The sequence below is a fragment of the Geotrypetes seraphini genome, chromosome 11 (assembly GCF_902459505.1).
Source record: "Geotrypetes seraphini chromosome 11, aGeoSer1.1, whole genome shotgun sequence".
Classification (NCBI taxonomy): domain Eukaryota; kingdom Metazoa; phylum Chordata; class Amphibia; order Gymnophiona; family Dermophiidae; genus Geotrypetes; species Geotrypetes seraphini.
The window spans coordinates 123,969,730-123,997,623 of NC_047094.1; the positions used below are offsets into that span (position 1 = coordinate 123,969,730).

At 39.6% G+C, this 27,894-nt stretch overlaps 1 protein-coding gene across 1 annotated transcript in view; it reads left to right on the plus strand.

The window, feature by feature from the left end:
- The window catches only part of HAUS5 (HAUS augmin like complex subunit 5), a 99,433-nt gene that overhangs the window by 38,818 nt on the left and 32,721 nt on the right, over positions 1-27,894 (plus strand). The window contains exons 9-13 of the mRNA XM_033914971.1: positions 875-954; positions 1,054-1,114; positions 1,897-2,024; positions 6,502-6,580; positions 15,074-15,219. Coding sequence (XP_033770862.1) covers positions 875-954; positions 1,054-1,114; positions 1,897-2,024; positions 6,502-6,580; positions 15,074-15,219 — 494 coding nt within the window. The remainder of the gene's footprint in view (positions 1-874; positions 955-1,053; positions 1,115-1,896; positions 2,025-6,501; positions 6,581-15,073; positions 15,220-27,894) is intronic.

Consider the following 27,894-nt stretch of genomic DNA (forward strand, 5'->3'; position numbering starts at 1 on the left):
AAAGACTAAGGGACACTTGATGAAGTTGTAGGGAAATACTTTTAAAACCAATAGGAGGAAAGCTCTGAAAGGCATTGCCAGAGGTTGTGGTAAGAGCAGGTCATAGTTATATAAACTTTTTTAAAATAATTTTTAAACGTTTAAAAATTATTTTTAAAAAAGTTTATATAAATATGACCTGGTGAAGATATGGTGCGTGAAGCTGGATATCAAGGTGTATCAAGTGGCTGGAGTATCAAGGTGGCACCTCTCTGAGGGTCGGTGAATATTGAAAAAGATTGAGATAAGTGTGAGTTTATTGAAAGGGGTGTGGAGGAGATATCCTTTTCTCATTTCTATATGTATAATCCTGCTTGCACAAAAGTCTATAATAAAAATCTATAGTGCAATTCTTCAACTTATTAGAGAGCAGCCATTGGATGTTTACTCTATAAGCTGACATTGAAAGAGTGATACTGCAATAAATTCTCATTTCTTGTTCTTACCAATACTTTGTTAGAAAACAATGTAATAAAGGGAAGGGAAAAAGGTTAATAATTTAAAAAATAATTGATAAAATCATTACAATATATATGTTGTATAACTTTATAAGAAAAATAATTACAGTTATATGATATATAAAATCATAAGAAATATAAGATAAGAAATGTTATGTATAAAATACATTATAGAAATATCAAGTGTATTATTAAGATAATTGTATGAAAATTTATGACACTTGTTGTTAAATGAAAAAAAATCAATTAAAAAAAAAAAAAAAACTTAAACAAAAAAAAAGATTTCCAACTTTTCATATATTGCCTGTGCCTCCTTTTGTGAAGTTTTGAGGACATTGTTCTTAAACATTTTTCTCTCTTGTACTTGACTCTGTTAGCGAGATGTGAAGGAAGCCTGCCAGATGCGATTTCAGTTCTTGAAAAGCCTCCATGATGACAGCGTGGCAGGGAACTTCCAGTATGTTACTTAAAGCTCTATTTTATCTTTTCCAGACTATCACATAAATGTTCTGATTTTTTTAAAATTATATCCCACTGTTTTTTCTCATTTTCTCAGTGGTACTGTGAGCGAAGAGCTACGTAAAACATCACACCAGCAGTGGCTGAGCGTGGTGGAGGTAAGACCAGCTCTGTAGTGTTGCTATGATGTTTGAGGCTTTAGCCATGTAGAATGCTCCTGTTAGCTGAAGGTAGGGTTTTTCGCATGAAATGTGTGAACACACCTATGCCAGCTTTATCAAAGCAGAATGTAATGTTCACAGATCAAATGGAATATATTGTGTAAGTTTTGAGATCTGCCAAGCTTTCGACAGTACATGCATTTCACATCCATGTCATTTATTAAATCTGATATACCACTTCTATCATAAACAGCAAAGTGGTTTACAAAATAACACAAGTAAGAGAGTTTTAAAACAGGACTCCATAAAATCAATAGAGAAGCATAACCTTTCAATCAAAGAAAAATTTACCTCATGCCCCTCGAGCCAATAATCCATTGCAGGCCCTAGTATCAAATGCTAATTTAGAAAGGTAAATTCTTCAAAGTAGCCCTAAATAAAACATAAGATTCCTCTTTCCTAAGGTGATGTGGCTGCGAGTTCCATAGCACAGAATAAAATGTGTCTGATCTTGTCAACTTCCATTGAGTTAATTTAGATGGATGAAGCAAAACAAGCCTGTTGTCAGTAAGGGAACTTAAAGTACGACGAGGTGTATAAATATGCAGGTATTTTGCTAAATTGTGTCTTATGAATAAGAGTCAGTATAAGGAAACAGGTATTACATTTGTATGTGTGCATGCAGAGTACATTAATGCTAAACTTTCATACCCCCTGGGAAGGAAAGCTTTGGTGATAAAGAGAATGCAGGATTATAATAGTGATTCTTTTGTATGTAGAACATCCTGAGTTCCCACCCACCCAACCATATCCTGGCAGCGCTGGAACATCTTGCACGGCAGAATACATCGGAGCTTCATAAGGTCACATCCAGCATGGACATTGATCATGACATCCAGGCCCTCAAGTATGTGCCATTATGCAACAGTATAATAATTTGTGGGAGTATATGAAACAGCTGAACATGGGGAAATAAATTTTCATAGTGATTTTCTGTGGATAAAAAGAGTTTTACCTTCTTATATTGACTGAAAGTTGATTATTGGCCACCTTATATGGAAGACGTAAGAAGACTTGAGGCGGTCCAGAGGAGGGCGACGAAAATGATAGGAGGCTTGCGCCAGAAGACATATGAGGAGAGACTGGAAGCCCTGAATATGTATACCCTAGCGGAAAGGAGAGACAGGGGAGATATGATTCAGACGTTCAAATACTTAAAGGGTATTAACGTAGAACAAAATCTATTCCAGAGAAAGGAAAATGGTAAAACCAGAGGACATAATTTGAGGTTGAGGGGTGGTAGATTCAGGGGCAATGTTAGGAAATTCTACTTTACGGAGAGGGTGGTGGATGCCTGGAATGCGCTCCCGAGAGAGGTGGTGGAGAGTAAAACTGTGACTGAGTTCAAAGAAGCATGGGATGAACACAGAAGATTTAGAATCAGAAAATAATATTAAAGATTGAACTAGGCCAGTTACTGGGCAGACTTGAACGGTCTGTGTCTGTGTATGGCCGTTTGGAGGAGGATGGGCAGGGGAGGGCTTCAATGGCTGGGAGGGTGTAGATGGGCTGGAGTAAGTCTTAACAGAGATTTCGGCAGTTGGAACCCAAGCACAGTACCGGGTAAAGCTTTGGATTCTCGCCCAGAAATAGCTAAGAAGAAAAAAAAAATAAAAAAAAAAAATAATTTAAATTGAATCAGATTGGGCAGACTGGATGGACCATTCGGGTCTTTATCTGCCGTCATCTACTATGTTACTATGTTACTATGTTACTATATGCAACGGTCTCAGGAGTTTAGGCAGTTGGATCGTCTTTTTATTATCCTGGTGGGCAGTCGTAGGGGGGAAGGTGCCTCTAAGGCTTCAATCGTATGCTGGATCAAAGAGACTATCGCTTCGGCGTACCTTCTTTAGAAGAAGCCAGTTCTGTATTTTCTCAATGCTCATTCCACTTGGGGTCAGGCGACTTCTTGGGCTGAGTTCTCTCTTGTGTCTCTGGTGAATATCTGTAAGGCTGCAGTTTGGTGTTCCCTGCATTTTTTTGTGTGTCACTACCGGGTGGACTTTGAGGAGTGCCAGGACACGGTTTTTGGTGAGCATGTTCCTGTGGCGGCCTTTCGGGGATCCCACTCTTGATGGATTCTGCTTTGGTATGTCCCATTTATCTGTGCCAGTCTAGAGAGATAATAAAGAAGGAGAAATAAGTTTCTTACCTGCTAATTTTCTTTCTTTTAGTCCCTCCAGACCGGTGCAGAACCCGCCCTGTCTTTTTTTTATTTTTTTTTTTTTGCAAAGTCAGTTTTTTCTGCATGTTTTTTTGTGTTTTGGGGGGGGGCTTATACTAGGAGCAGCGGCATCTGGTTTGTCTGGTTTAGTTGGCAAACTGTGGGGACACTTTGTAGGTTTTTTTGTTCTGGTCAGTATCCAACAGTGTCTCGGTGTCCACTCTGGACAACTATTTTGTCTTCTTAATATGAGTGTGGAGTTATGTTTATAGTTTATAGTTCTTCAGTTCTTAGTTAGTTCCTTCTTGACTATTCGTCAGACTGATTGTAGATGGGACTGCACAGTAGTGCTGCCCGATACACGATTCAAATCAATTCACCGATTCACTTTGGGTGAATCGATTTGAATCGATTCATATTTTTTTAAAAATCGGCCTGGCCAATTTGGTGACTGACCCTTCTCCCCATGCCTTCAGATTGCAATAGGGCTTTTCTCCTTTCGCTGTCACAGTTTTTTTGATTACATTTTTTTAAAACGTACCTTCCTGCTGCTAGTTAGGCCTCTGCCTAGACCAGAAACAGACTCTCGTCTACCGCCACTGGCCCGGAGTAACCGAAACAGGTTATTTCTGTGCGTACCCTGCAGCCATTTGTTCCGGCGTCACCATGGCTTCTTGAGTCGGCCCCTGCTGTGGCCTGGATGTGGTAAAGATTATCATTCTCGCGCTCTGTCCTGCTAAGAGCCCAGGATGCGTCGGGATGAAACGCCACCGGAATTTCAGCAACAGTTCAGCGCTGCCTCCTTTACTAAACTGCGCTAGCGTTTTTTTAGCACTGGGAGCCACAATGAATGCCCCACGCTGCTCCTGACGCTCATAGGGACAGGCAGCACTAATCACTACTATTCCTCAACTAAGATCATTATGGTTAACAGACTGACAAAGCTGGAATTAATGCCAGGTAACTTATTCAGCTTTATGAATACTGTGTTGGGTAACATATTAGTTTCTGTCGTGGATGATGCCTTGTGAATTATGGAACCAAGGAATATGATTTCTGGATTCTCTTGTACTTCTCAAGGGCTTTCGACCTTGTTGGCCATTCTGTCTTGCTGGAAAGTATTTGCTCATTATGTTTGAGCAGTTGGTAAGCAGCTTGATGTCTCTTTTTTTTTTTTTTTTGTCTGAAAGTTCATAAATCATCAGTTTAAATGGTGTAACGTTTTCACAGAGAACCATCAGTTATATCCTCCAAAGCTCTCCTCCCTTTTTCCTCCATTTCTTAACATCTGTTTGAGTCCATTGGGTAGAATCCGCTCTTTTGGTTTCATAGACTCCCTTTGTACTGATGATATTCAGCTGTATGTCCCACTGACTGGTGATCTGGATTTAACAGCTGTTCAGCTGAATAGGAACTCTATGAGCGTCTGGAGTAACGCAGAGCATTCAGCGCGGTTCCTGGCGCTAAAAACTGATAGTGCAGTTTAGTAAAAGGGGAAAGAATTCACTTCTTTTTCTTCCTGTGCTAAACACAGGAGCAAGTCAAAACCCTCAGCAAATGAACAAAAGAGACCTGCAGAGGTATTCCGGAAAGACCTAAGTGCCATGAAAATTCCAGATTCTCAGCAAGAATGGGAGAAGGGTGTTCAAGTCCCAGCCAGTCTAGATATAACCTTCTCTCCGGGTGATTGCTGAAAAAGTTAAGGAATTACTGTATTCTCGACCCAGAAAGTACATTGCTCCAGTCCAGAGCCTGCAGAATATGGCTACATCAACATTTTGGAAAGGGCAGAGAACACATGTCAGTAAGTCTTAGATGATATGGATATGTTTGGGTTACAAGAACTCAATGATGAGCTTGTAAAAATGAGATGTGGGGCAGTGGGTGAAAATATGATGAAGACCATTGAAGTGTTGGAGCGGCAGTGCTATGAGACTATGAACCATGCTATAGAGACTGAGAAAGGGCTAGGTATAGAGTATGATGAAGATGTGATCTTTGATGTAAGGAAGGAACCAACATGATTTGAATAATGACCAAACAACAAAAAGAAGAAAAAATAATTTTATTTTCTGTTTTGTGATTACAATATGTCAGATATGAAATGTGTATCCTGCCAGAGCTGGTGTTAGACTGCAAACGTGAGTTAGGATTTAACAGAGAGAGGAAAAGTCTTTTTTGTTTGTTTATTTTGTTTACATCACAGCACTAGTGTGGGTAGGAGAGGGCAAAGGGGGTGAAGAGGCTATAAAATAAACCCACCAGGATGTTTGAAAAAAAAAAAAAATACCCAATTGGGCAGGAAAATCGAATCGAAAAATCGATTCAATAGGCTGAATTGAATCGAATCGAAATTTTTTTCCTGAATCAGGCAGCCCATTTGTACTACTACTAAAAGTCAGTGTGTTCTCAAACTCCACCTGTTGGCAGAGGAGCGTAAAATCATCTGTCTGTGCCGGTCTGGAGGGACTAAAAGAAAGAAAATTAGCATAACCTAATTTCTCCTTTCCATAGTTACAATATATGAGGTATCTGCAGGCCCAAAAATTGTCCCAAATATAGGGCACAGAACAATCCTTCATTTTTTGCCTAACACTGAGGCTAGCTGAGATAAGGATTGCTACTGAAGTAGTACTTACAAACTCTGGAAGAGCCATTGACTACACTGAGATCCAAACCTTGTAGTCTGTTAAAAAGAAGTATTGGGAATAACTCAATGTGGAGCTGGATCGGGTTAACCTCTTCAGAGAAGGCCACTGTATATTCTGTCTGGTATAGGTTCTGTGAAGAAAAGGGATTCATTTCCTGCTTTAAAAAAGAAAAACCAATCCATAGCACATAGAGCTTAAAAAAAAATAGCTCAGGCCGTATTATTATCAAGAGTGTGGAGTGCAAAAAAGAGCAAGGCATATGCAGTAAATTAAAATTCAATTTGTCTACATATCTGAATTCTGATAGATAATAAAACAAAATTTGTTTAATATAGGTATAAATGGTTTTATTCTGCAGGTAAAAAAAAAAAATTGTCAGAAGAAAATTCTAAACATAGTGATACACATGTACTAGTGCAAATGTAAGACAGGGGAAGTGAGTCAAGGGAATCTGATATATTTGTGAGGTTTTTGCTGATCTTCTAACTGTACTTCTTGTGCCTCAGATTTCGATTTGCAAGTTCACATTTGGAAGATGTCTCTGAGACCACAAATGCTTTGCCATCTGTCCAGTGTCTGATACAGGTTAGTACACAAGCCCTGAGGGTGCAGGCGGACTTAGATATTGTTTCTATCAGAGATGTGGTTCAATGATTCCCACGAATGGGATGCAAACATATTGGGCTATACCCTATTTAGGAAAGATATAGCTGGTCAAAAATGGGGAGGAGAGTGTGGTGCAGTGGTTAGGACTATAACCTCAGTCCCATGAGATTGTGGGTTCAAATCCTGCACTGCTCCTTGTGACCCTCGGCAAGTCACTTAGTCCTCCATTGCTGGTCAAATTGTGATCACACCAATTAGAAAAAATATCAAATAACTACCTAATATTGCTTTTAATTTCAGACCTATTGCTAGCATCCCCATGGCCACTAAATTATTGGAGGGGGTGGTAAACGCTGACTTAATCACATATTTGGAGAAGCACAACATCTTACACAATAACCAATCAGGTTTTCGGTCAGGTTTTAGTACCGAAACAGTCATGGCTTCTCTATTTGATTATTTGCACTCACTATTCAGTCAAGGTACAAGCGCTATGATTTTGCAACTTGACCTGAATAGTGCATTTGATTTGGTTGATCACATTATTCTGCCAGATTGTTTGGAATCCATTGGAATCTCGAGTAATGTCCTGAATTGGTTCCGTGGGATCCTGGGTAAAATCCTATCAGGTGTTCAAGGATGATATTCTGTCCTATTGCTGGGATAACTCCTGCGGAGTCCCTCAGGGCTCCCCTTTGTCCCCCACTTTGTTCAACATTTACCTTGTTTCTCTGGGAAATTTACAGAGCTTACAGCTCAAATTTTATATTTATGCGGATGACATTACTATAGTCATCCCGCTAATCTGTCTGTCATCCGAGTTTACAAACTCACTATCAACTATTTTAAAGCAGATTGAACTATGGATGGCTGCTTTTAAACTGAAATTAAACTCAGAAAAAACAAAATTTTTCTTAGCAACTCCCAACGACAAAATTAAAGATACAATGATACACATGAATGGGTTGGATTATAACATCGAACAGTCCTTAAAAATATTGGGAGTAACTAGATAAACACCTCACATTGAAAAAACATTCCGTACCAACAAGAAGTACTTCGACGAAGCTTCTTTTCGTTTGTTAGTCCAATCTTCTATTTTAAGTATTCTGGACTACTGTAACATCATATATTTGGGTGCTTTCAAGAAAACTCTCAATAAATTGAGAGTCCTTCAGAATACGGCTGTTCGCCTCATTTTTGGTCTAAAAAAATGGGAGCATATCACTCCCTTCTATCGAAAGCTCCATTGGTTGCCATTAGAATCCAGAGTATTATTCAAGTTCTCATGTATCTGCTTTAAAGCAGTTTATGGCATGCTTCCAGGCTATCTCATCCCTCATTTTACCTTGAGTTATTCTAATAAGAGCTCCCGAAGAGTACACCTGTTTGCATGTCCTTCAATAAAACTCTGTCATTACAAAAGGTTCCTTGAGAGAACCTTTTCCTTTCAGGCGGCCAAATTGAATATATGGCTTGCCAAAATGGTGTTAGAAGCGTCCTCTTACCTTGACTTTAGAAAACAGATAAAAACACAACTATTTAACAGGCTAGAATCTTAATGTTGTCTATTCTTTTAACCTAACTTTTTATCCTATTTTAAATTGTTTGTATTTCTTTATATAGTTAGCATTTTATTTGCTGAATCTTCAGAAGATTTTAATCTGATGTATGCATTTGCATTGTATGTATTGCATTGTATGTACTGCGCTCAATTGTTGTAAACAGCCTAGAACTTTCGGGTATGGCAGTATGTAAAAATAAATTATTATTATTATTGCTATTATTATATAGACTGTGAGCCCACCAGGACAGATGGGGAAAATGCTTGAAGTACCTGCATGTATACCACTTTCAATGTGGTTGTAAAACTACAAAAAGGCGATTATACAAGTCCCCATCCCTTATAAATAAAAAACATTAAAGTGGCTGAGATGCAGTGTCTTGGGGAGAGGAAGAAGCAATATGGATTATCTTAGAAAGAGAAGATGGAACATACATCCATATGGATGTTGTCTAAAGACATCCAACATACACAGAGAAGTTAGACAAAGATTTGATCATGCATATGCAAAAGCTGGGAATGAAGGGGGAGGTGCTTTTACTGGGGGATTTAAATCCAGGGTGGATTTGATTTAAATCAAATCAATTTAAATTGTGTTCTTTAGCAATTCTCCAAACTGACATAGGTTAATCTTACAAGCGGGTATATATCTCATCATGACCAGCAGGTGGAGACTGAAACAAAACTCTGGAATAGTACATAATAGGAGCCTTTACCTATTCCTAACAGTCTTCTTTCAATCTCAGCAGGTGTGAGTGAGCTGTACCCATCTCCCTTGGTAGGGCTGTTGGAAATTGGTTAGGGATCCTGGTCCCTGTTTTTGTGCCAGATTGAGCTTGTGTGAGCCCTGTTTGGGGGTCCGTCCGACCTCGGGGAGTGTCACACCTGGCGGATCTCGTGCTGAGTCCCTCCCCCCCTTCCTCCACCTCCCCAATGTTTTTTTTAGAGGTGCCTCAGCGGTAAGCCTTGCCCCCTAATTCAAGCAAGGCATACTGCTTTGAGAGCCCATGGAGTCTGATCTGTAAAAAAAAATAAAAAAATCCTGAGGTAGTGCCGGTCTGAAGGATTGCTTTCCCTTTAAATTTGCTTTATTTTACTGTATTTTTCAACTAACCGACACTTTTCTTCTAGCTAGGTCGTGTATGGAGCAATGAGCACTTTACAAGGGAAAAAGTGCTCATTGTGTTATAGACGTGAGACACTCGTGGCCGATGCGGTGGAGGAGCCTTGTCGGCAGCGGCTGCAGGCGTCCAGGGCTCCCCGCCGCTAGTGCCTTGCGAATTGGCAGGGAGCAGTGGGGAAGCCCAGTCTTCCCCCACTGTCCACAGAGGGATTTCCTCAGCTGCCGATGGTAAGGGTAAAAAGGATTCCCTTACCGCTGGTTTGGCTGGGGACTCCCTCTCAGCTGTTTCTTTAACAGCTGATGCCTGCTTGCCAGTTCAGGCTTCTCAGCTGCTGTAGGCCCTGGAGGGGTTGTTTTTGGCAGGAACTTTGCCATTTTTACAAGCAGGCCCTTCCATTTTGTCTGCAACCTCAGGTGACATTCCCCCTGTATTAGAAAAACAGGTGCAGGCTTCTGCTGGGTCCCCTGGTGTGGCAGGGAGTCTCATGGGACCCCTGGAGGGTTTTTCCCCTGATTTAATTTTTGCTTTGTGCAGAGCCTATTGTCAGGCAGCTGAGGGTCCTGCGTGTGCCCAGGGGGTTTCGGGGGGGGGGGGGGTCCCTCCGCACCCCCTGTGGCTTTGCCTCCCTCTACATCTTTGGCATCCCCTTTTCCTCCTCCCTCGTTCAAGTGCCCGAGGGTGGCTTGGGATGAGGATTTGTGGTCGGAGGAGCGTGTCGGCCTGGATGAGGACCTGGACCCTTTTGAGGAATTCCAGGATCCTCTTGAGGGGACGGCCGCTAGTGGCGGGGCGTCTGGTTTCCCACTTTCCGGCGAAGAGGCATCCGTTGTGCGCCTTTTTCAGTGGGTTGAGCTGCCAGACCTGATTCAGCAGGTCTCCTCAGTGCTGCGTTTCGAAGAGGTGCCACCGGAGACCCCGCGTGTGGGGGACCCTCTTCTTAGAGGTATAGAAACATAGAAAATGACAACAGAAAAGGGCCTCGGCCCATCAAGTATGCACACTCTAATGACCTACCCCCCAACTTCACCCCCTAAGAGATCCCACATGCCTATCCCATTTTTTCTTAAAATCTGGCACGCTGCTGGCTTCAATCACCTGCAGTGGAAGTTCATTCCAGTGATCAACCACCCTTTCGGTGAAGAAATACTTCCTGATGTCACCATGAAATTTCCCGCCCCTGATTTTCAGCGGATGCCCTCTTGTGGCCGTGGGACCTTTAAGAAAGAAGATATCATCTTCCACCTCAATACCGCCCGTGATATATTTAAATGTCTCAATCATGTCTCCTCTCTCTCTACGTTCCTCAAATGAGTATAGCTGCAATTTACTCAGCCTTCCTCATATGGAAGATCCTTGAGTCCCTAGACCATCCTGGTGGCCATTCGTTGAACTGACTCAACTCTCAGCACATCTTTTTGGTAATGTGGCCTCCAGAATTGTACACAATATTCCAGATGAGGTCTCACCATGGATCTGTACAACGGCATTATGACTTCGGGCTTACGGCTGACGAAACTTCTGCAGATACAACCCATCATTTGTCTAGCCTTGGATGAAGCCTTCTCCACTTGATTGGCAGTTTTCATATCTTCACTAATGATCACTCCTAAATCTCGTTCTGCTGTAGTCCTAGCTAAGGTCTCACCATTTAGGGTGTAAGTTCTGCACAGATTTATGTTGCCAAGGTGCATGACCTTACATTTTTTAGCATTGAAGCTTAGCTGCCAAGTTGAGGATCAATGTTGCAGTAAGAGTAGGTCCCCCGCGTCATACTGTCGGGCAAAGTGCTTTTACCTACTATGTTGCATAGTTTGGCGTCATCGGCGAATAATGTTATTTTACCTTGAAGTCCCTGAGTCAGGTCTCCTATGAATATGTTAAAGAGGATTGGGCCCAAGACCGAGCCTTGTGGCCCTCCACTGGTCACGCTCGATGTTTCAGAGAGGGTACCGTTAACCACCACCCTCTGAAGTCTACCACTTAGCCAGTCATTGACCCATGCAGTTAATGTTTCTCCTAATCCCATCAGATTCATCTTGCTCAATAACCTACGGTGTGGGACGCTATCAAAAGCTTTACTAAAGTCCAAGTACACAACGTCCAGGGACTCCCCCATATCCAGCTTTCTTGTTACCCAGTCAAAGAAGCTGATTAGATTGGATTGGCAGGACCTTCCCTTTGTAAATCCATGTTGATGGTGATCCCGTAGATTCTTCTCATTCAGGATCTAATTTATGTTTAATTAGTGTTTCCATGAGTTTACTCACTATTGATGCGATACTCACCGGTCTGTAATTCGCAGCCTGCTTCTGCTCTTTTCCTATGCATCAGAATATTTGGGATCTCGTCCTGGCACAGTGGAATACGCAGGAGGCACCGTTTAGGTTGGTGTGCACCATGGCTCATTTGTATCTTATACCGGAGGGGGATAGGGCTACCTTGAAGTCACCAGTTGTGGACGCGGTGGTCTCAGCGATTGGTAAGCGGCATACCGTTCCTGTTGAGGGCAGTTCTGCCTTACGGGACTCTGAGGAGTGTAAGTTGGAGACCATTCTTAAACAGAATTTTGATGTCTCTGCCTTGAGGGTCCAGGCAGCTATTTGTGGGGGTCTGGTGGCTCAGGCTGTTTCTCGGTGGGCCAAGTGTGTCTGATGACTGGTCCTTGGTGGATCAGGAGGTGACAAAGATTGAGATAAGACCATAAGAATTGCCACTGCTGGGTCAGACCAATGGTGCATCATGCCCAACAGTCCGCTCACGCAGCGGCCCTTAGATCAAAGATCAGTGCCCTAACTGAGACTAGCCTTACCTGCGTACGTTCTGGTTCAGCAGGAATTTGTCTAACTTTGTCTTGAATCCCTGGAGGGTGTTTTCCTCTATAACAGCCTTCGGAAGAGTGTTCCAGTTTCTACCACTCTCTGGGTGAAGAAGAACTTCCTTACGTTTGTACGGAATCTACCCCCTTTTAACTTTAGAGAGTGCCCTCTCGTTCTCTCTGAACAACCTGTCTTTATCTACTATTCTATTACTATTACTATTATTATCTACTATTCTATTTCTATTACTATTACTATTATCTATTCCCTTCATTATCTTGAATGTTTCGATCAGGTCTCCTCTGTCTCCTCTTTTCAGGGAGAAAAGGCCCAGTTTCTCTAATCTCTCACTGTACGGCAACTCCTCCAGCCCCTTAACCATTTTAGTCACTCTTCTCTGGACCCTTTCAAGTAGTACTGTGTCCTTCTTCATGTATGGCGACCACTGCTGGACACAATATTCCAGGTGAGAGTGTACCATGGCCCGGTACAGCGGCATGATAACCTTCTCCGATCTGTTCGTGATCCCCTTCTTAATCATTCCTAGCATTCTGTTTGCCCTTTTCGCCGCCACCATGCATTGCGCAGATGGCTTCATTGATCATAGTCTCCACCTGCTGGTCACAGTGAGATATAACCTATCTGTAAAAGAACTGTACCGGTCTACTGGCTAACAGAAAGAAAATTAGCAAGTAAGAACCTAATTTCTTCATACATGCAGTTGTGTCTAAGGCTTTTTTTTCCAGTTACGCATTTTGTGAATTTTAAAAGACTATCTAATCTGTGAGTAACTTTTGATCTGTTGTGGCTACTATTTTTTACTCTGATCCTTGATTACCGTATTTTCACGTAGATAACGCGCACCCGTGTAAAACGCGCACATGGGTATAGCGCGCGGGAAACACAAATTTATGTAAAGAAATTTTTATATACCGCGCTCACGGGTATACCGCGCATGCCGCCCCGACTCTCCTCTGGCTGCCCCGACTCTCCTTTCACCCGCCCCGACTTTCCGTTCGCTGCCCCGACTCTCCTCTGGCTGCCCCCCCTTGAAGTCCTGTCCCCATCCTGAAAGCCTGATGCCCCTCCCCCCCGACGCCCGATTCATCATCCGGAAGGACCGCTCGCACCCCACCCCGATGGACCGCTCGCACTCCCACCCGAAGAACCGCTCGCACCCCCACAGCCTCTCCCCCCTCCCCCATGGAGAAGCTGTCTACCTTGTTTCCGGATGCCAGTGAGCCCAGCTGCTTCCTCTGCCGGCGGTCCCGCCCCTTCTCTGAGCCCTGCGCTATGCTGCTTCCTCTTCCGGCAGTCCCGCCCTTTCTCTGACGTCAGAGAAACTGTTTTTATTGCGTATTGTAGTATTGCAGTCCATTTTATTTTACATGTTTTTATTGTATCCCACAACGAATTGTTGGATGTTGCGGGTAATAAATGTTAAAATAAATAAAGTAAAAACAAATCCATATTTCATGATGAATAACTTTTAGACTATAATATATGTTAAATAGAAAACTTATTTAGATAGATTTTTTTTCACAAAGCATTTTATTTAAAACAAATCCAATTTAATTAAAAAAAATAATTTGAATTTTATTTATTTATTTTTTTTTTTTAAATCTGAATTTTAAAATTATTTTTTAAATCATTGATGGTTATCCACCATGTTTCAATCTGCTGGATGCGGATTGGACGATCCATCTGTGAAATCAGAAAGCAGAAAGATTATAGATGCTTTTCAAAGTTCACTGCTGAGACAAATGATGATGGAACCCATAAGGAGAGGAGTGATGCTAGATTTTGTGCTCACAAATAGAGGTGGTATGTCCAACATTAGGGTAGGTGCCCACCTGGCAAATAGTGATCTTCACACTGAATGGTTTGATGTATGGACTAAAGCGGATTGCGGCTACACAAAACTCAAAGTCCTGTTTTTTTAAGTATGCTGACTTTGTTAAAATGAGGAGTACCTGAAGAAAGAGTTGAAGGATTAGGAGGACATAGGAACTGTGGAGGATCAGTGGTTCAAGCTAAAGAGAGCTATAAAATTAGCAATAGATATTTTATATAAGGAAGGTTAACAAGAGAAAAAGGAAACCAATATGGTTCACCAAAAAGGTTCTGACAAAAGGATGTTGCATTTATGAAATAAAGGAATGCAAGGTGAGAAACACAGACGAGATTACCAGATAAAATTGAAAGTGAATAAAGAAATACAGCTGCCGAAGACTCTGGTGGAAGAACAAATAGCTAAAATCATAAGGAAGGGTGATAAGACTTTTTTTCAGGTATATTAGTGAAAGGAGGAAGACTAGAAATGGAATTGTGAGATTGAAAGATATTATGAACTGCTATGCTTAACAAATACTTCTGTCTTCATCAAGGAAAACCCGGGAGTTGGACCTCCATTAGCTGTTAAAGGTGCATCTGAAATTGAAGTTGATATTAGTGTTTATGGAAGAAGCATTCATAAAAAACTGAAAGTAGATAAAGCAAAAGGGCCGCATTGTAAACTGCTTTAAATCCAGGAGATAAAGTGGTATATAAGACACCATTAGCATTAGCAGCGTGTTGATCATTTTATTGTCACATACTGCAAGTAGGCAAACCAGCTTTGAAAGGAACTGTGCAGCTTAAGAGGGAGGAGAAGCTATCTTGACTGGTAAGTTGAATACTGTAAGCAATACACCACATATCATCCACATCATGCTAGGCACAGTGGTGACTTTATAACCAGCATTTAAACATGAGTGACCTAGGCCTACATAGAGTGGCGGGTGAAGCTCTGGACAACTTGTTGGGCAGACTGGATGGACCATGAGGGTCTTTTTTCTGCTGCCAGATACTGTGTTAACTCTGTTACTATGTTTTCTATACTAGAGGAAAAAGGATAAGGTAAATGAGAGATGGTGGTGGTACAACAATCCTTGTAGTTATTCAGTGTTTCGTACTTTGTCCTATTCAGGAAGGATGGAGTGCTTGTGAGAAGCTTTGGATGCGACAGGTCCCCCTTCAGACAAAAGTCACAGATCTCTCAGCACAATTGGCATCTATGGTGCAAGGAAAACACCAGCTTCTCTCTGATGGCTCTGCGAGATCACTTTTTGCCAGGTAAATGCTTAAGCCTAAACCTACTGCCTCAAACTTGTTAGCCAGTTGTTTTTCTTTTGTTCCGTGAAGACAAATCTTTCCTTATGTCCGTACCAGACCCGAACTAGTGGGTTATGTTCATTGACCAGCAAATGGAGACAGTTGGACAGTGTAAATAATTTGTTTTTCTGCTCTAAGACATCGATAAAATAGAGCAGAAAAACAAATTATTTACACTGTCCAACGTGACACGGACAAGAGGACATGGTTTAAAGCTAAGGGGGGACAAGTCCAGGACAAATGTCAGGAGGTTCTGCTTTACGCAGCGAGTGGTCAACGCCTGGAATGCTCTTCCACAGGAGGTTATTAAGGAATCCACTGTGCTAGGATTCAAAGGCAAATTAGATGCACATCTCCTTATGAGAGGCATAGAGGGATATGGGTGGTAAAACTACATCAGGTGTATACCTGACTGGGCCTCCGCGTGTGCGGATCGCCGGACTCGATGGACCATGGGTCTGATCCGGAGATGGCAGTTCTTATGTTTTTATGTTCTTATGAGACAAAAGTAGTAGTTTTTTGTTACCCCTTAAGGATATTATGCAGTTATGGATTTCTGTCTCCAGTGAATAGACCATATAGCTCGTGTTTGGTGCTTCTTAGCCAGCTCTTCAACCAGTTACTAATTAGGTATCAATAGAGCAGGAGATTCCTTCGGGATGGATTTTGCTCCTTTGAATGTGTTGATAACCAAGTTAGAGCAGGTTGTAACAATGGTGCCTAGTCCCTACTGCCCCCCCCCATTACTCCTTCTCTGTGTTGAGATATTAGAAGGGGTTTAAAGAGATGAAAGGATTTTATACTGCCTTCTGGGTGAGAGAGTTTGCTTCATTACAAGGGTTTGCTTATAATTTAGATGTCATTCTCAAACAGGTAATTAATTTTCTTCTTGATGATTCTAGCAAATTTTTCTTGTTTCTGCCCGTGTAAAAGGCTTCTTGTCTTTCAGCTGTAAGTAAGTCTTCTCTGGATTTTTATTCTGTCTTCTTGCAGATTTTCCATGACGTTTATGCGCCTGCTGGGTCCTTGATTTCAATAGTCAAATGAAGGTTGGGATTTCTTCTCGACCTGAGCCACTTTCAGATTCTTGCTTTTTTTTATTTTATTTTTTTTATTTTAAGGCTTCTGTTTCAATGAAAAGTGTAAATTAACCAATGTTTCTTTTGCTTATGATTTCTCCTTTCTGAAGGGTTTTTTTTCCTTTAGGCAATTGGAGCAGGTTTTTAAAAATATGTCTTATCTGTACATGAGTACTTTAGCAGCTTATGCAATTTTTCATCCCTTTTCTCTTCAAATATATTCTCCAAGTCTGACCCTTATATTGTCAGTTATAGGCTCTGCTTTTCTACACTCCCTTTTGTAACATGAGATGTCTCCTTTAATCAGATCTGCTGTTTTGTCACATTCTCAGTTTGAAAAACTGAAAGTATTGTTAAAAAAAGTGCCAGACCTCCGGGGGAGGGAAGGGAAGTGGAAGGGGAGGGCAGAGATGGAAGATGGATGGTTAGCATGGTGAAAGAAGAAAACGACAAATGGATAAAGAGACCCTGGCAAGCGAGTTATCAGAAGACGTTTGTCGCCGAGCCTGGGACCAACATGATTGTCCTGTACCGGTAGCATGGAATATTACTACTCCTTGGGTTACTACTCCATGGTAGCCCTGTACCAGTAACATGGAATATTATTACTCCTTGGGTTTTGGCCAGATACTAGTGAACTGGATTGGCCTTTGTGAGAACAGGCTACTGGTCTTGATGGACCATTGGTCTGACCCAGTAAGGCTATTCTTATGTTCTTGTGTTGAATAATGACCAGACAACACAAGATAGAAAAACTAATTTTATTTTCTTTTTTTTTTTTTTTTTTTTTTTCCATGAAAATTTTATTGATTTTACTATAAAACCAGTATGACAGAGGCACAGAGCAGTACAAAATCAAGCAAAGTTATATAAAAATATAAATCAATTTTCTGTTTTGTGATTACAATGTGTCAGATTTGAAATGTGTATCCTGCCAGAGCTGGTATACCTCAAACGTGAGCGAGGATTTAACAGAGAGAGGAAAAGTCTTTTTTGTTTATTTTGTTTACACCACATCGCCAGTGTGGGTAGGAAAGGGCTAAGGGGGTGGAGTGGGTGAAGAGGCTATAAAATAAACCCACCAGGATGTTTGAAAAAAAAAACAACAAAAAACAGCCAATTGGGCAGGAAAATTGAATCGAAAAATCGATTCAAAAGGCTGAATCAAATTGAAAATTTTTTTTTCCTGAGTCGGGCAGCATTACTAGATAGTAGATTTAAAACAAACCGGAGAAAATATTTCTTCACATAACGTGTAATTAAACTCTGGAATTCATAGCTAGAAAATGTGGTAAAATCAGTTAGCTTAGCGGGCTTTAAAAAGGTTTGGATAATTTCCTTAAAGAGAAGTCCATAGGCCATTATTGAGACAGCTTGAGGAAATCCACAGCTTATTCCTAGGATAAGCAACATAAAATCTGTTTTACCACTTGGGCTCTAGCTTGGTACTTGGAACCTGGGTTGGCCACTGATGGAAACAGGATACTGGGCTTGACGGACCTTTGGTTTGTCCCAGTATGGCAATTTTTATGTTCTTATGTTGCCCCCTCAAAGGAAATGTTATTTATTATTTAATTTATTTTAAAAATTTATATACCGTTTAAAACTAAGCGGGTTACATAATTTACATATATAATATAAAAATAAACACATGATAAAACAAATAAATGATAAAATAGACGTGATAAAATAAATATGCAAACAATCCTCAGAAAGATATCATAATTTGGATACTAAAAATTGTGGATAGTTCATCAATTTTACTAGAGATAGCTAGAAAAAGGCATCTACAATAACTACATCTTAAGATTGAAGCTGCAGGTTAGTCATCTAGTGCTAGAGTCATTGGAGAATACCCTGGAAGGCAAATCGGTCGGGGTTTTCTCAAACAAGGCCACAGCTGTGGTATATATCAGCAGTCAGGGAGGCTCAGTTGTTGTTTCGTTGGGCAGAAGTCCGCCTATAGGCTCTATCAGCAGTATATGTAGCGAGAGTGGGCAATGTGCAGGCCAACTATCCTGGCTGGCAGACCCTGGATCCCGGAGAATGATCTTTGTCCCAGAAGACCTTCAACAGCATTGTGAGGAGCTGAGGTTGTTCAGCGTTTAATCTCAGAGCATCGGCATGGCAGCCAAAAGCAAATGCAAAAAAGTTGTTCTCTTAGGGTTTCTGCAACTGCCATTGTGCTTGTTGCAGGTTTCCGGGTCTCACTGTGTCTGTCAGGTAGAAACAGACATTTCAGCCACCATACTGTGGCTTTCTTCAGGGTCTGCTCTGAAGTCTGCAGTGTGACTTTGTAAATAACCTGATTGGGAACAGGGTAGTCCACCAATTTTGGCGGGAAAGTCAGTTGGTCAGAAATTTGAGTTTTGTTGTGAAAGTCCATAGACTTGAAAAAGTCTCAGCAGGTTTAATGATGTTCTCCCCGTGGAGAAGAATAAGCTACAGGAGCTTATTCTTCAGGTTTTGTTGGTTTTGCTCTTTGAGCTAGTGCTTGTGGTTTCATATCATTTTATAACGTTTAGTCCTTTTTCTAGTTGTATATATTTGAGGTGGAACCACTGCATCCATATGCAAAACTACGGTGTAGTCGCATCATTTTTTCTATTAGGGAATGTCTTATTCTTATAAGATATACCCCCCCTCTTCTATGAAACCGTGCTAGCGTTTTTTTAGTGCAGAGAGCCGCACTGAATGGCCCGTGCTACTCCCAACACTCATTGAGTTCCTATGAGCATCGGGAGCAGTACGGGCCATTCAGCGCGGCTCTCTGTGCTAAAAAAAACGCTAGCGTGGTTTCATAAAAGAGGGGGATAGTTTTGATTTTAATAACCTTTCACTGAGCTATCTAGCCATGCTGGCAGTTGTTTTATTGTCTTGATCCTTTTTTATTTTAAATTTGTGGAATATGTTTTATTTGAATTTCAAAGGTATTTTTAAAGAATCTTCACATATCATGCAGACGTTAATCAAGATGGATGCTTGAATCTCTCTCTCCTCCCTCTCTACTTAGATTATTGACTGCCTGACATCTTTTCTCTTTTTTTGGGGACTTCTCATCTACTTTTTTCAAAAGTTAAACAGGTCAGCTTCTAAACCATGTAAAATGGATACTTCTCCTAGCTCCACTGCTAGTTTGAAAAGGACCAAACAGGATCCTCTGACACCGGAGAAAATGGCTCCTGAGAAAAAGTCTGCCACCTCAAATGATGTTATGCTGGAAGAAATCAGAGCCCTTAGGGAATTGACCACAAAACATTTTGTTTTTTTTTTTCCCATTATTTTTTATTTTCAAATTTTACATAAAGTGTACAAAATATTAAAATACAATTGATAAATACATAGTATCACTTTTATATCTAATACATTATATATCTAAATTTGATTTTCCCCCTCACCCTCCCCCCACCCTTTTATTACTTTAATATAATATTTTTAATTTTCAATTTTTACATAAAATGTACAAAATTTTAAATTACAATTAATAAATACACAATATCATTTTTGTATCTAATACATCATATTCTAAATATATTTTTATCCCCTCTCCCTCCCCCCACCCTTTTATTATTTTTCATTCATACATATTGTATAACATATTATAACATATTATGTAGAAATTATTTTCATTACCCCCCCTCTATGTGTGTCATAAAAAAGGTACTTAAAAGGTACTTTAAAAACATTTTGAAACTACAAAAGAGTTAAAGGATGATCTTGCTGAGATCAACTCCTCTCTGACACAATTTCAACTGAGAATTGAAAAGCTTGAATCCCGTGCAGACTCTGCTGCCTTGGAGTCAGCTCAATTTCAAGATCTCACTGACAAGCTTGAACAAGTCCTCGAGGATATTACTAACCGAAGCAGACGTAATAATTTAAGAATCATTGGCTTAAAGGAACATATTGAAGGGTCTGATATGACTGAATTCCTTAAGAAATGGCTGCCTAAGGTATTAAACATGGACCCTGACTGCGAGCTGGACATCGATCGCTCTCACCGTGTTCCCTCTCATCAATCAGTCTTCCCCACGCCCGGTAGTAGCCAAATTCCTTCGCTTTCCACAGGCTCTACAAATCCTCACTGCGGCCAAGAATCACCCTGGATTGAACATCGACGGACGGAAGATGTGCCTGATCTTGCAAAAACCACTGCTAGAAAAAGAAAATCCTTCCTTGCATTAAGACCACGACTGAAATCCCTCAACGCACGCTATGGTCTCCAGTATCCGGCTCGGATGGTTGTTACCTTAAATAATTCCACTAAAGTCTTTGATTCACCCGAACTCCTGCAAGCCTACCTGGATCAGACTCAGTCAAAAAAACTCCTGAAAGTGCCTGCTTTCTCCTCTCTCACTGGATCCCTGTTTTCTGTAAGTGTCAGTGTTTCTTGCCACTGCAGACACCTCGATGTCTCCTGACTCCGATTTGAAGCTGTTTACTGTTCTTCTGCTTAATGGTTAACTCTGTTTGAAGCAGACATTTGGTTTCGGTTTCCACATATTGAACTACTGCGAGATCTGTTTAACTTTCTGAGAACTCTTTCCCCTTATTTTGCTTTACTCCCTGTCCTCGTGTTTTCATTACACAAAATGGCTCCTGCCCTGCCTGAGGACTTCCAGCACAAGTACTGTTAATTACTAAAAAGCTTTTTTTTTTTTTCATTATCCAACTGATTTCTTTCCCCATAATTGTCTTCCCACTTTGTACTTTTTAATATTATGTCTTCTTTCTTTAAATGATTTTTTGCATTGATTTGTTTCTGCATTTTCCCTACTTTCGGGGCTTTTTACTGCTGTTATATTCTCTGGTATTGCTTACTGCTTCCACTTATAATGCACAATACTCCTGCCTTTCTTTATCTCCAACTTGAAGGCTATTAATCCTGTATTGAATTACTGCATTGACTAACCTCGCACTTTTTGATTTCCTAATTGCTAATGTTCGTATGGCTGCTCTATCCTGACTGTTAGATTCTCCCCCCCAGTCTACTGTGAGATTACGATGGTGCTATAAGTAAACCCAACTTTTTCCTTTAATTTCTCTATCTTTCAGGTTACTGCATTTCCCTTGATTGTTTTAATTTATAAGTTGTTCATCCCCATTTATAATCTCACTCTTTAATATTGGTTTTTAAGTCTCCTTTTGTATTCTATGGTTTACTAATACAACTGTGAATTAATGTACTGCATTCTTTATTTTCCCTATCTTGTTACTACATGTGCACATATATGTCCTCAATATCTTTGGATAATTCCCTAGCATCCTCATGTTCCTAATGAATTTGTTACGTCTCATTAACTACGGTCCAAAATTGCATGAATTCTGTATATCCTGCTCTCTCTCTAATGTGTTTAATAGTATTCAATTTGTCCTTTGAATCTCCCATATGTCCTCTTTATTGTCAGTTATCTCTCATGCTTGTTTTCCCATTGTCCTATACTTGCTGTATGCAGCTTATACAATACATTATTAATGCTTCTTATTTATCATTTTCTCCTTCATAATATGCTAATTGATGAATTTTGTAGCATCTTTCATACTTTTAAGCTGTAATGTACTATTCCTCAACTAAAATATGTTTTTTCCTACATCCCTCTATTGCTTGCTATTATATACTGAATAGATTTCCCTCTCAGTTTGCAATGTTAATTGTACTATAATTTTGTGTAATCACAGATTGGTTAAATGAATTCATACCTTTTATTTGATGTCTAATCATCTTGTTGCTTAACTTTCTGTGATCTTTATTTATTTGCATCTCAATGAATTTTCCTCCTTAGTCCCCTATGGCTTATATTTTTGTATAACTTATCAACTGCTGTCTTTCTGTATTAATTACACTTCTGTTCTCCTACTCTCAGAAATCACACTGTAGTTGCTTGTGTTATTAGTCTGTGCAGTTTTTCTTTTAAGCCCCTTTACTGGCTTCCTGTCACCACACTACTGAATACAACCTGCATTTGTTGATTACTTACTCAGTTATATACTTTCTGTAATTATCTTTTATTGAACTCATCCTACAAAATGAATTGCTAACACTTCCTATATATTATTTTTCCTTTTTCATAACATACTGACTCATGGATTTAAAAACCGGTTTCATATTTCAACAAAAAAAAAAAAAAAGGGGGATTGCTATGTGCTGTTTTTTCTCTTCATTCCTTTATGTTGTTTATTGGTCTATAATATGTGAATCTTAATATATGATATTCCTTGCTACAAAATATGATTATATACCTTTTCATTATTGTTTGAACATTTCGCTGCTTAATTATATGTGACTTTTTTACATTGCACATTTCTTTGAATTTATCTCTTACTTCTCATGCTGTAGGTTCTCTGCAACTCTTAAACATTCCTGTCCTTATATACTAGCTCATACTTTTCTTTGTTGATCTCCTGGTACTTTATTTACTTGATGATATTATTAATCCACACTTCTTCCTTAACATCTTCTTGTCTGATTATTTTCATTATCACGCTCTGTCCACCTCGCACTTCTTCAATACTTATCATAATAGATTGCTTTCACAATCATTTCTAACTTACGACTTCTCAACACTAATTTTCTACTGGAACTATGTTATCACTAGTTCCCCCCACTCCCAATCTTCTTTCTATGTCTTCCCTTTTCTCCTCTGTCTGGCTTTCTTGAATACTTAGTTATACCTATTGGAGGATGTTTCTGTTTTTGAGCGTCTCTTGTTCTGTTGCTTCCCCCTGATATCTCAATTATTCTCGCCTGGCTGAGCTCTTGCTCACTATGCCTACTTCTGACATAGTCCCCTGGAGGCCTACCTTTTCTTCGCTCTCTTTCTCTCCTCCTTCTAATTGTCATGATTGTATAGGCTTAAACATATCCTATTTGCATTATTTCTACCTCTAATGCCTTAGCCACGCTCAATTATGTATCCTGGAATGTAAACGGTTTGCGACACCCAATCAAACGGAAAAAAATTTTCACTCATCTTAAAAAATTTAAACCTTCAATTGTTTTTTTACAAGAGACCCATATTTCCAATACTTCCCACTTTTTGAACCCCAAAGATGGACTAAACTACATTGCTGAATCTCCAGCAACTGGCAGAAAACATGGTGTTGTAATCTTATCTCATAAAAATGTCTCTCTCCAACTCCTAGAATCTAAACATGATTTAGAGGGTAGATGGTTAATAGTTAAAGCACAAATTTATTTGCAAGAAGTACTTCTTGGTAACGTATACGCTCCAAACATTGACTCTCCTGAGTTCTTTACACAACATTTTCAGTCTGTTTCAGACTTCGACCCTCTTCCTATTATTATTGCTGATGACTTTAACCTACCTCTGGATATATGGTTAGATAGACACTCTCCTTCCTCTATCACCCCAACTAAAGCTGCCTCTGCTCTACATTCCCTTATTAAACATTATAATCTTACCGAACCATGGAGATTACAATACCCAGACGACAGGGACTATACATACTTCTCCGCGCCTCATTGTAGTTATTTGAGAATTGATTACTTTCTTATCTCTTCCTCGCTGATCCCATGTCTAACTGCCTCTAAGATTAATACTATAGTTGTCTCAGATCATGCCCCGATATCTATCATACTGCAATGGTCCTCCTTTAATACGACCAAATCTCCTATTTGGAAGTTGTCTAATTCCCTGCTACTGGATGACGCTACTAAACAAAGATTAACTAAATTTATAGAGGAATTCTTTTTATTCAACATGACTGAATCAATGGATGCACTAACTATATGGGAGGCTTTTAAAGTCTCTCTTAGAGGTGAGTTAATTTCTATTCAAGCATATGAAACAAAACAACAAAAGCAGGAACTTCTTAACATTGAATCTCAAATTATAATTCAAGAACGACTCTTCTTTGCTTCTAATGATAAAACTCTTCTACCCGAAATATACAAATTGAAATATGTATACAATAAGTTAGTTAGCCTTGCTGCACAGCAAGATATCTTTTTTACTTCTACCAAATATTACGTAGAAATGAATAAAAGCAGTAAAATGCTGGCTAATTACCTTAAGAGAAAAAGAGTTAAAGTACAGATCCCGACGATAAAAACCTCTACTGGACAACTTCTTTCTTCTCATTCTTCTATTTCGGCGGCTTTGCATTCTTTCTACTCTCAACTCTATTCCTCAGATACCCCTGATCAATCGGATATTATTAATCAATTTTTGACTTCTTTGAACTCTACTAAACTTACCGTATCGGATTGTGAATCTCTACAAAGATCATTTGACGTTTCTGAAATAGTGCTATCTATAAAACATCTCTCTTCTGGGAAATCACCTGGCCTAGATGGGTTTACGGTAGAGTTCTACAAAACCTTCCAACAAAAACTATCACCTATACTCACGTCTCTATTTAATTCTCTTAATCCCCAGAGGATCTCTAACAGTCACTTTTTAGATGCTGTTATCACAGTTATCCCTAAACCCAACAAAGACCCCCCAGCAAATCCCCAATTATAGACCTATATCGCTTTTAAATGTTGACTACAAAATCTTTGCTACAATCCTCTCTTCTAGGCTGCAACATCATATTAGTAAAATTATTTCCCCACATCAGGTTGTTTTATGCCAGGCAGACTCATTACTGATAATTCTCGCCTGTTTTTTCATTTAAATTCCATCGCTAACTCTTCTCATGAACCTTGTATAGCTCTTTCTTTAGATGCTGAAAAAGCATTTGATAGAGTAGAGTGGTCTCACTTATTTCAAACAATGCAATGGTTTGGTTTTCCTCCTAAATTCTTAGAATATGTTAAAATCCTTTATTCTAATCCTAGAGCCTCTGTTATTACAAATAACATACTGTCGCCTTTTTTTACCCTACAGCGAGGTACTCATCAAGGATGTCCCCTCTCTCCATATCTTTTCAATTTGGCCCTCAAACCCCTTTTTTTAGCCATTAACTCTCATAAAGATATCTCCAGTATCCTGCTTAATAAAACAGAATATAAACTTTCAGCATATGCTGATGATGTCTTACTATATCTCACCCAACCAGACAAATCCCTACCTGCTCTCTTTAATCTAATTCAGGTCTTCTCTTCATTTTCTGGTTACAAAATCAATAAGCAGAAGACGGAAGTACTACCTCTTAACAAGTATTCACGTCCTGAATTGATCCAATCATTTGACCTTCTTTGGTCTCCGTCACATATAAAATATTTGGGAATTAACCTCTATACATCCCTTCCTGCTACTATTAAACATAATAGTGATAATCTCATAGCTATTCTTAAATCATTAATACAATCTTGGCATCCCCTTCACCTTTCCTGGTGGGGTAGGATAGAGACAATCAAGATGGTAGTAGCACCTAAAGTTAACTTCGTACTCAGCATGATCCCCCACATATTCTCGCCTCACTTTTACAAACTGATTGATAAACACATAAATACCTTTATATGGAATAACAAACCGTCTAAAATAGCTCTTAAAAAACTTAAAGCTCCAAAGACCAAAGCAGGGGTTTTTCTTCCAGATTTTCTAACTTATCATAAGGCATTTATAGTACAACAGACCACCCACTGGTTTTCCACCTCGAATGTTTACGTCCCCCTATGGCTCCAACTTGAACGTGTTCTCTACCCGGCATATCTGATGTTGGCCCCGCTATTAACTTCTGATGCTTTACTTTCATCTGTAAACCCCATCATATCCCAATCTGTAACCTGTCTCCTTGAATTCGATGAGCTGTTAGAAATACCCGTCAGAACTTCAGCATATATCTCCATTTGGTATAACTCGTCTTTTCTAATAAATAAAAAACCAATAATCTGGCCTCAATGGTCCAGACTTGGGATACAATACTTGATAGACATTTGTACCCCCTCTCTACAACTTTTGACCTTCTCGGAGTTGCAAGCCAAATTCGCCCTTCCGGCTTCATCGTTCTATCAATGGCTTCAACTCACCTCCATGATAAAAAAATCTAAAGTCTTACAGCTGAAAATATTAAGAACCCCTACTATACTTACGCTGTTTCCCAAACTCCGAGTAATGGGCCATGTTGCTTCACATCTCTATAAAATACTTCTGAACTCCCGAACTGACGTTCATATCCCCGTACAAAACTCTTGGGAATTAGATTTAAATTGCCATCTACAAGATAAACAATGGGAAGTTTTTTGGTCTAAAACTATCCGAACTATTCCATCTGCCAACTCTATGCAATCCATGTTCTTTCTACATCACAAAGCCCTTGGATGCCTCAAAAACTACACATCTCAGGTCTGCTGCCTGCTAACAAATGCTGGAACTGTAAATTGCATCCAGGTACTTTACTGCATATGCTTGTGGAATGCCCCTGCTTACAAAACTTCTGGACAGATGTCTGGTCAATTATCCCAAAAAATTTTAATTTTACTTTCAATTTTTCTCCTATAGTGGTCATAGGAGACTCCTTTGCTCGACTTAACTGCACCACATTATGCCTTATTTAACACACTTCTCATTGTCGCTCTGCGACTCATATTATCTAACTGGAAATCGTTTGATTCCTTAAACGTGCACTTTTGGTACCAATCTGTCCTACTGCAACACAAGCGTGAAATTCTAATCTCTGCTGCTATTCCCCTGAACGCTAAAGTCCATATTAAATGGGCTAAGTTCACTGAATACCTGAATTCTCTCTAATGCCTTACCGCTCATAAGTTAATGCCTAACGTCTTTTATATCTTATATCTCTCTTTCCAACTTCTTCCTCTCTCTCTTTTTCTGGTCTTTGGGGGACTCTCTCTTTTCTTTCTCAGCCCTTGTTGCTTTCTTACTTACCTTTCGCCCTCCGTCATCACCCTTCTTTTTCTTTCTTTTCCCTCTTCTCTCCTGACTTTTTTTTCTTTTTTTTCTTTCCTTGAATATCTTCCCGCTACTTATCACAACACCATAGAATATTTTTACCTCTGATTATATGTATCTAACGATTTTCTGTTGTGCTTGAATAATTGTTTTTACTCATTTATTGTTCCACGATTATGGTATTGATATTGATTGTTTCTCTCCTTTTTTTGTATTTTGATAAAATTTTCAATAAATTTTCAAGAGAAAAAAAAACAACAAAAAAACAATAGCACCTTTTACTTCCTAATTTCCTTATTTTATTGTAATCTCTTTTTCAAAAATGTATTTGATTCTTGATAAACCACCTATTACTGTTGACCCTTACACCCATTAGGCATAACAGAACTGTTTTTGAAGATGGGTTATTCGAATAAAGAAGTTGAAGGTTTAGAGTTGTTGGGTTTTTTTAAGATCGAAGTTCAAAAAGAGAAATGTTAATGAGATTTAGAGTTTTTAAAGTTGATCAAGGGACCAAATATTCCCGAGCATATAAAAGGAAATCTTGATGCGCCTATATCAATGAAAGAACTACAAGCAGCATTGAAGTCCCTTAGAGTTGGATCTGCTCTAGGTGGTGATGGTTTCATAGTAGAGTTTTATAAATCCTTTCAAATTACCCTATTACCTCACTTATTAAATTTATATCAGGCTCAACTAACTAAAGGTTGCATTTTAAGTACTATGGCAGAATCTTT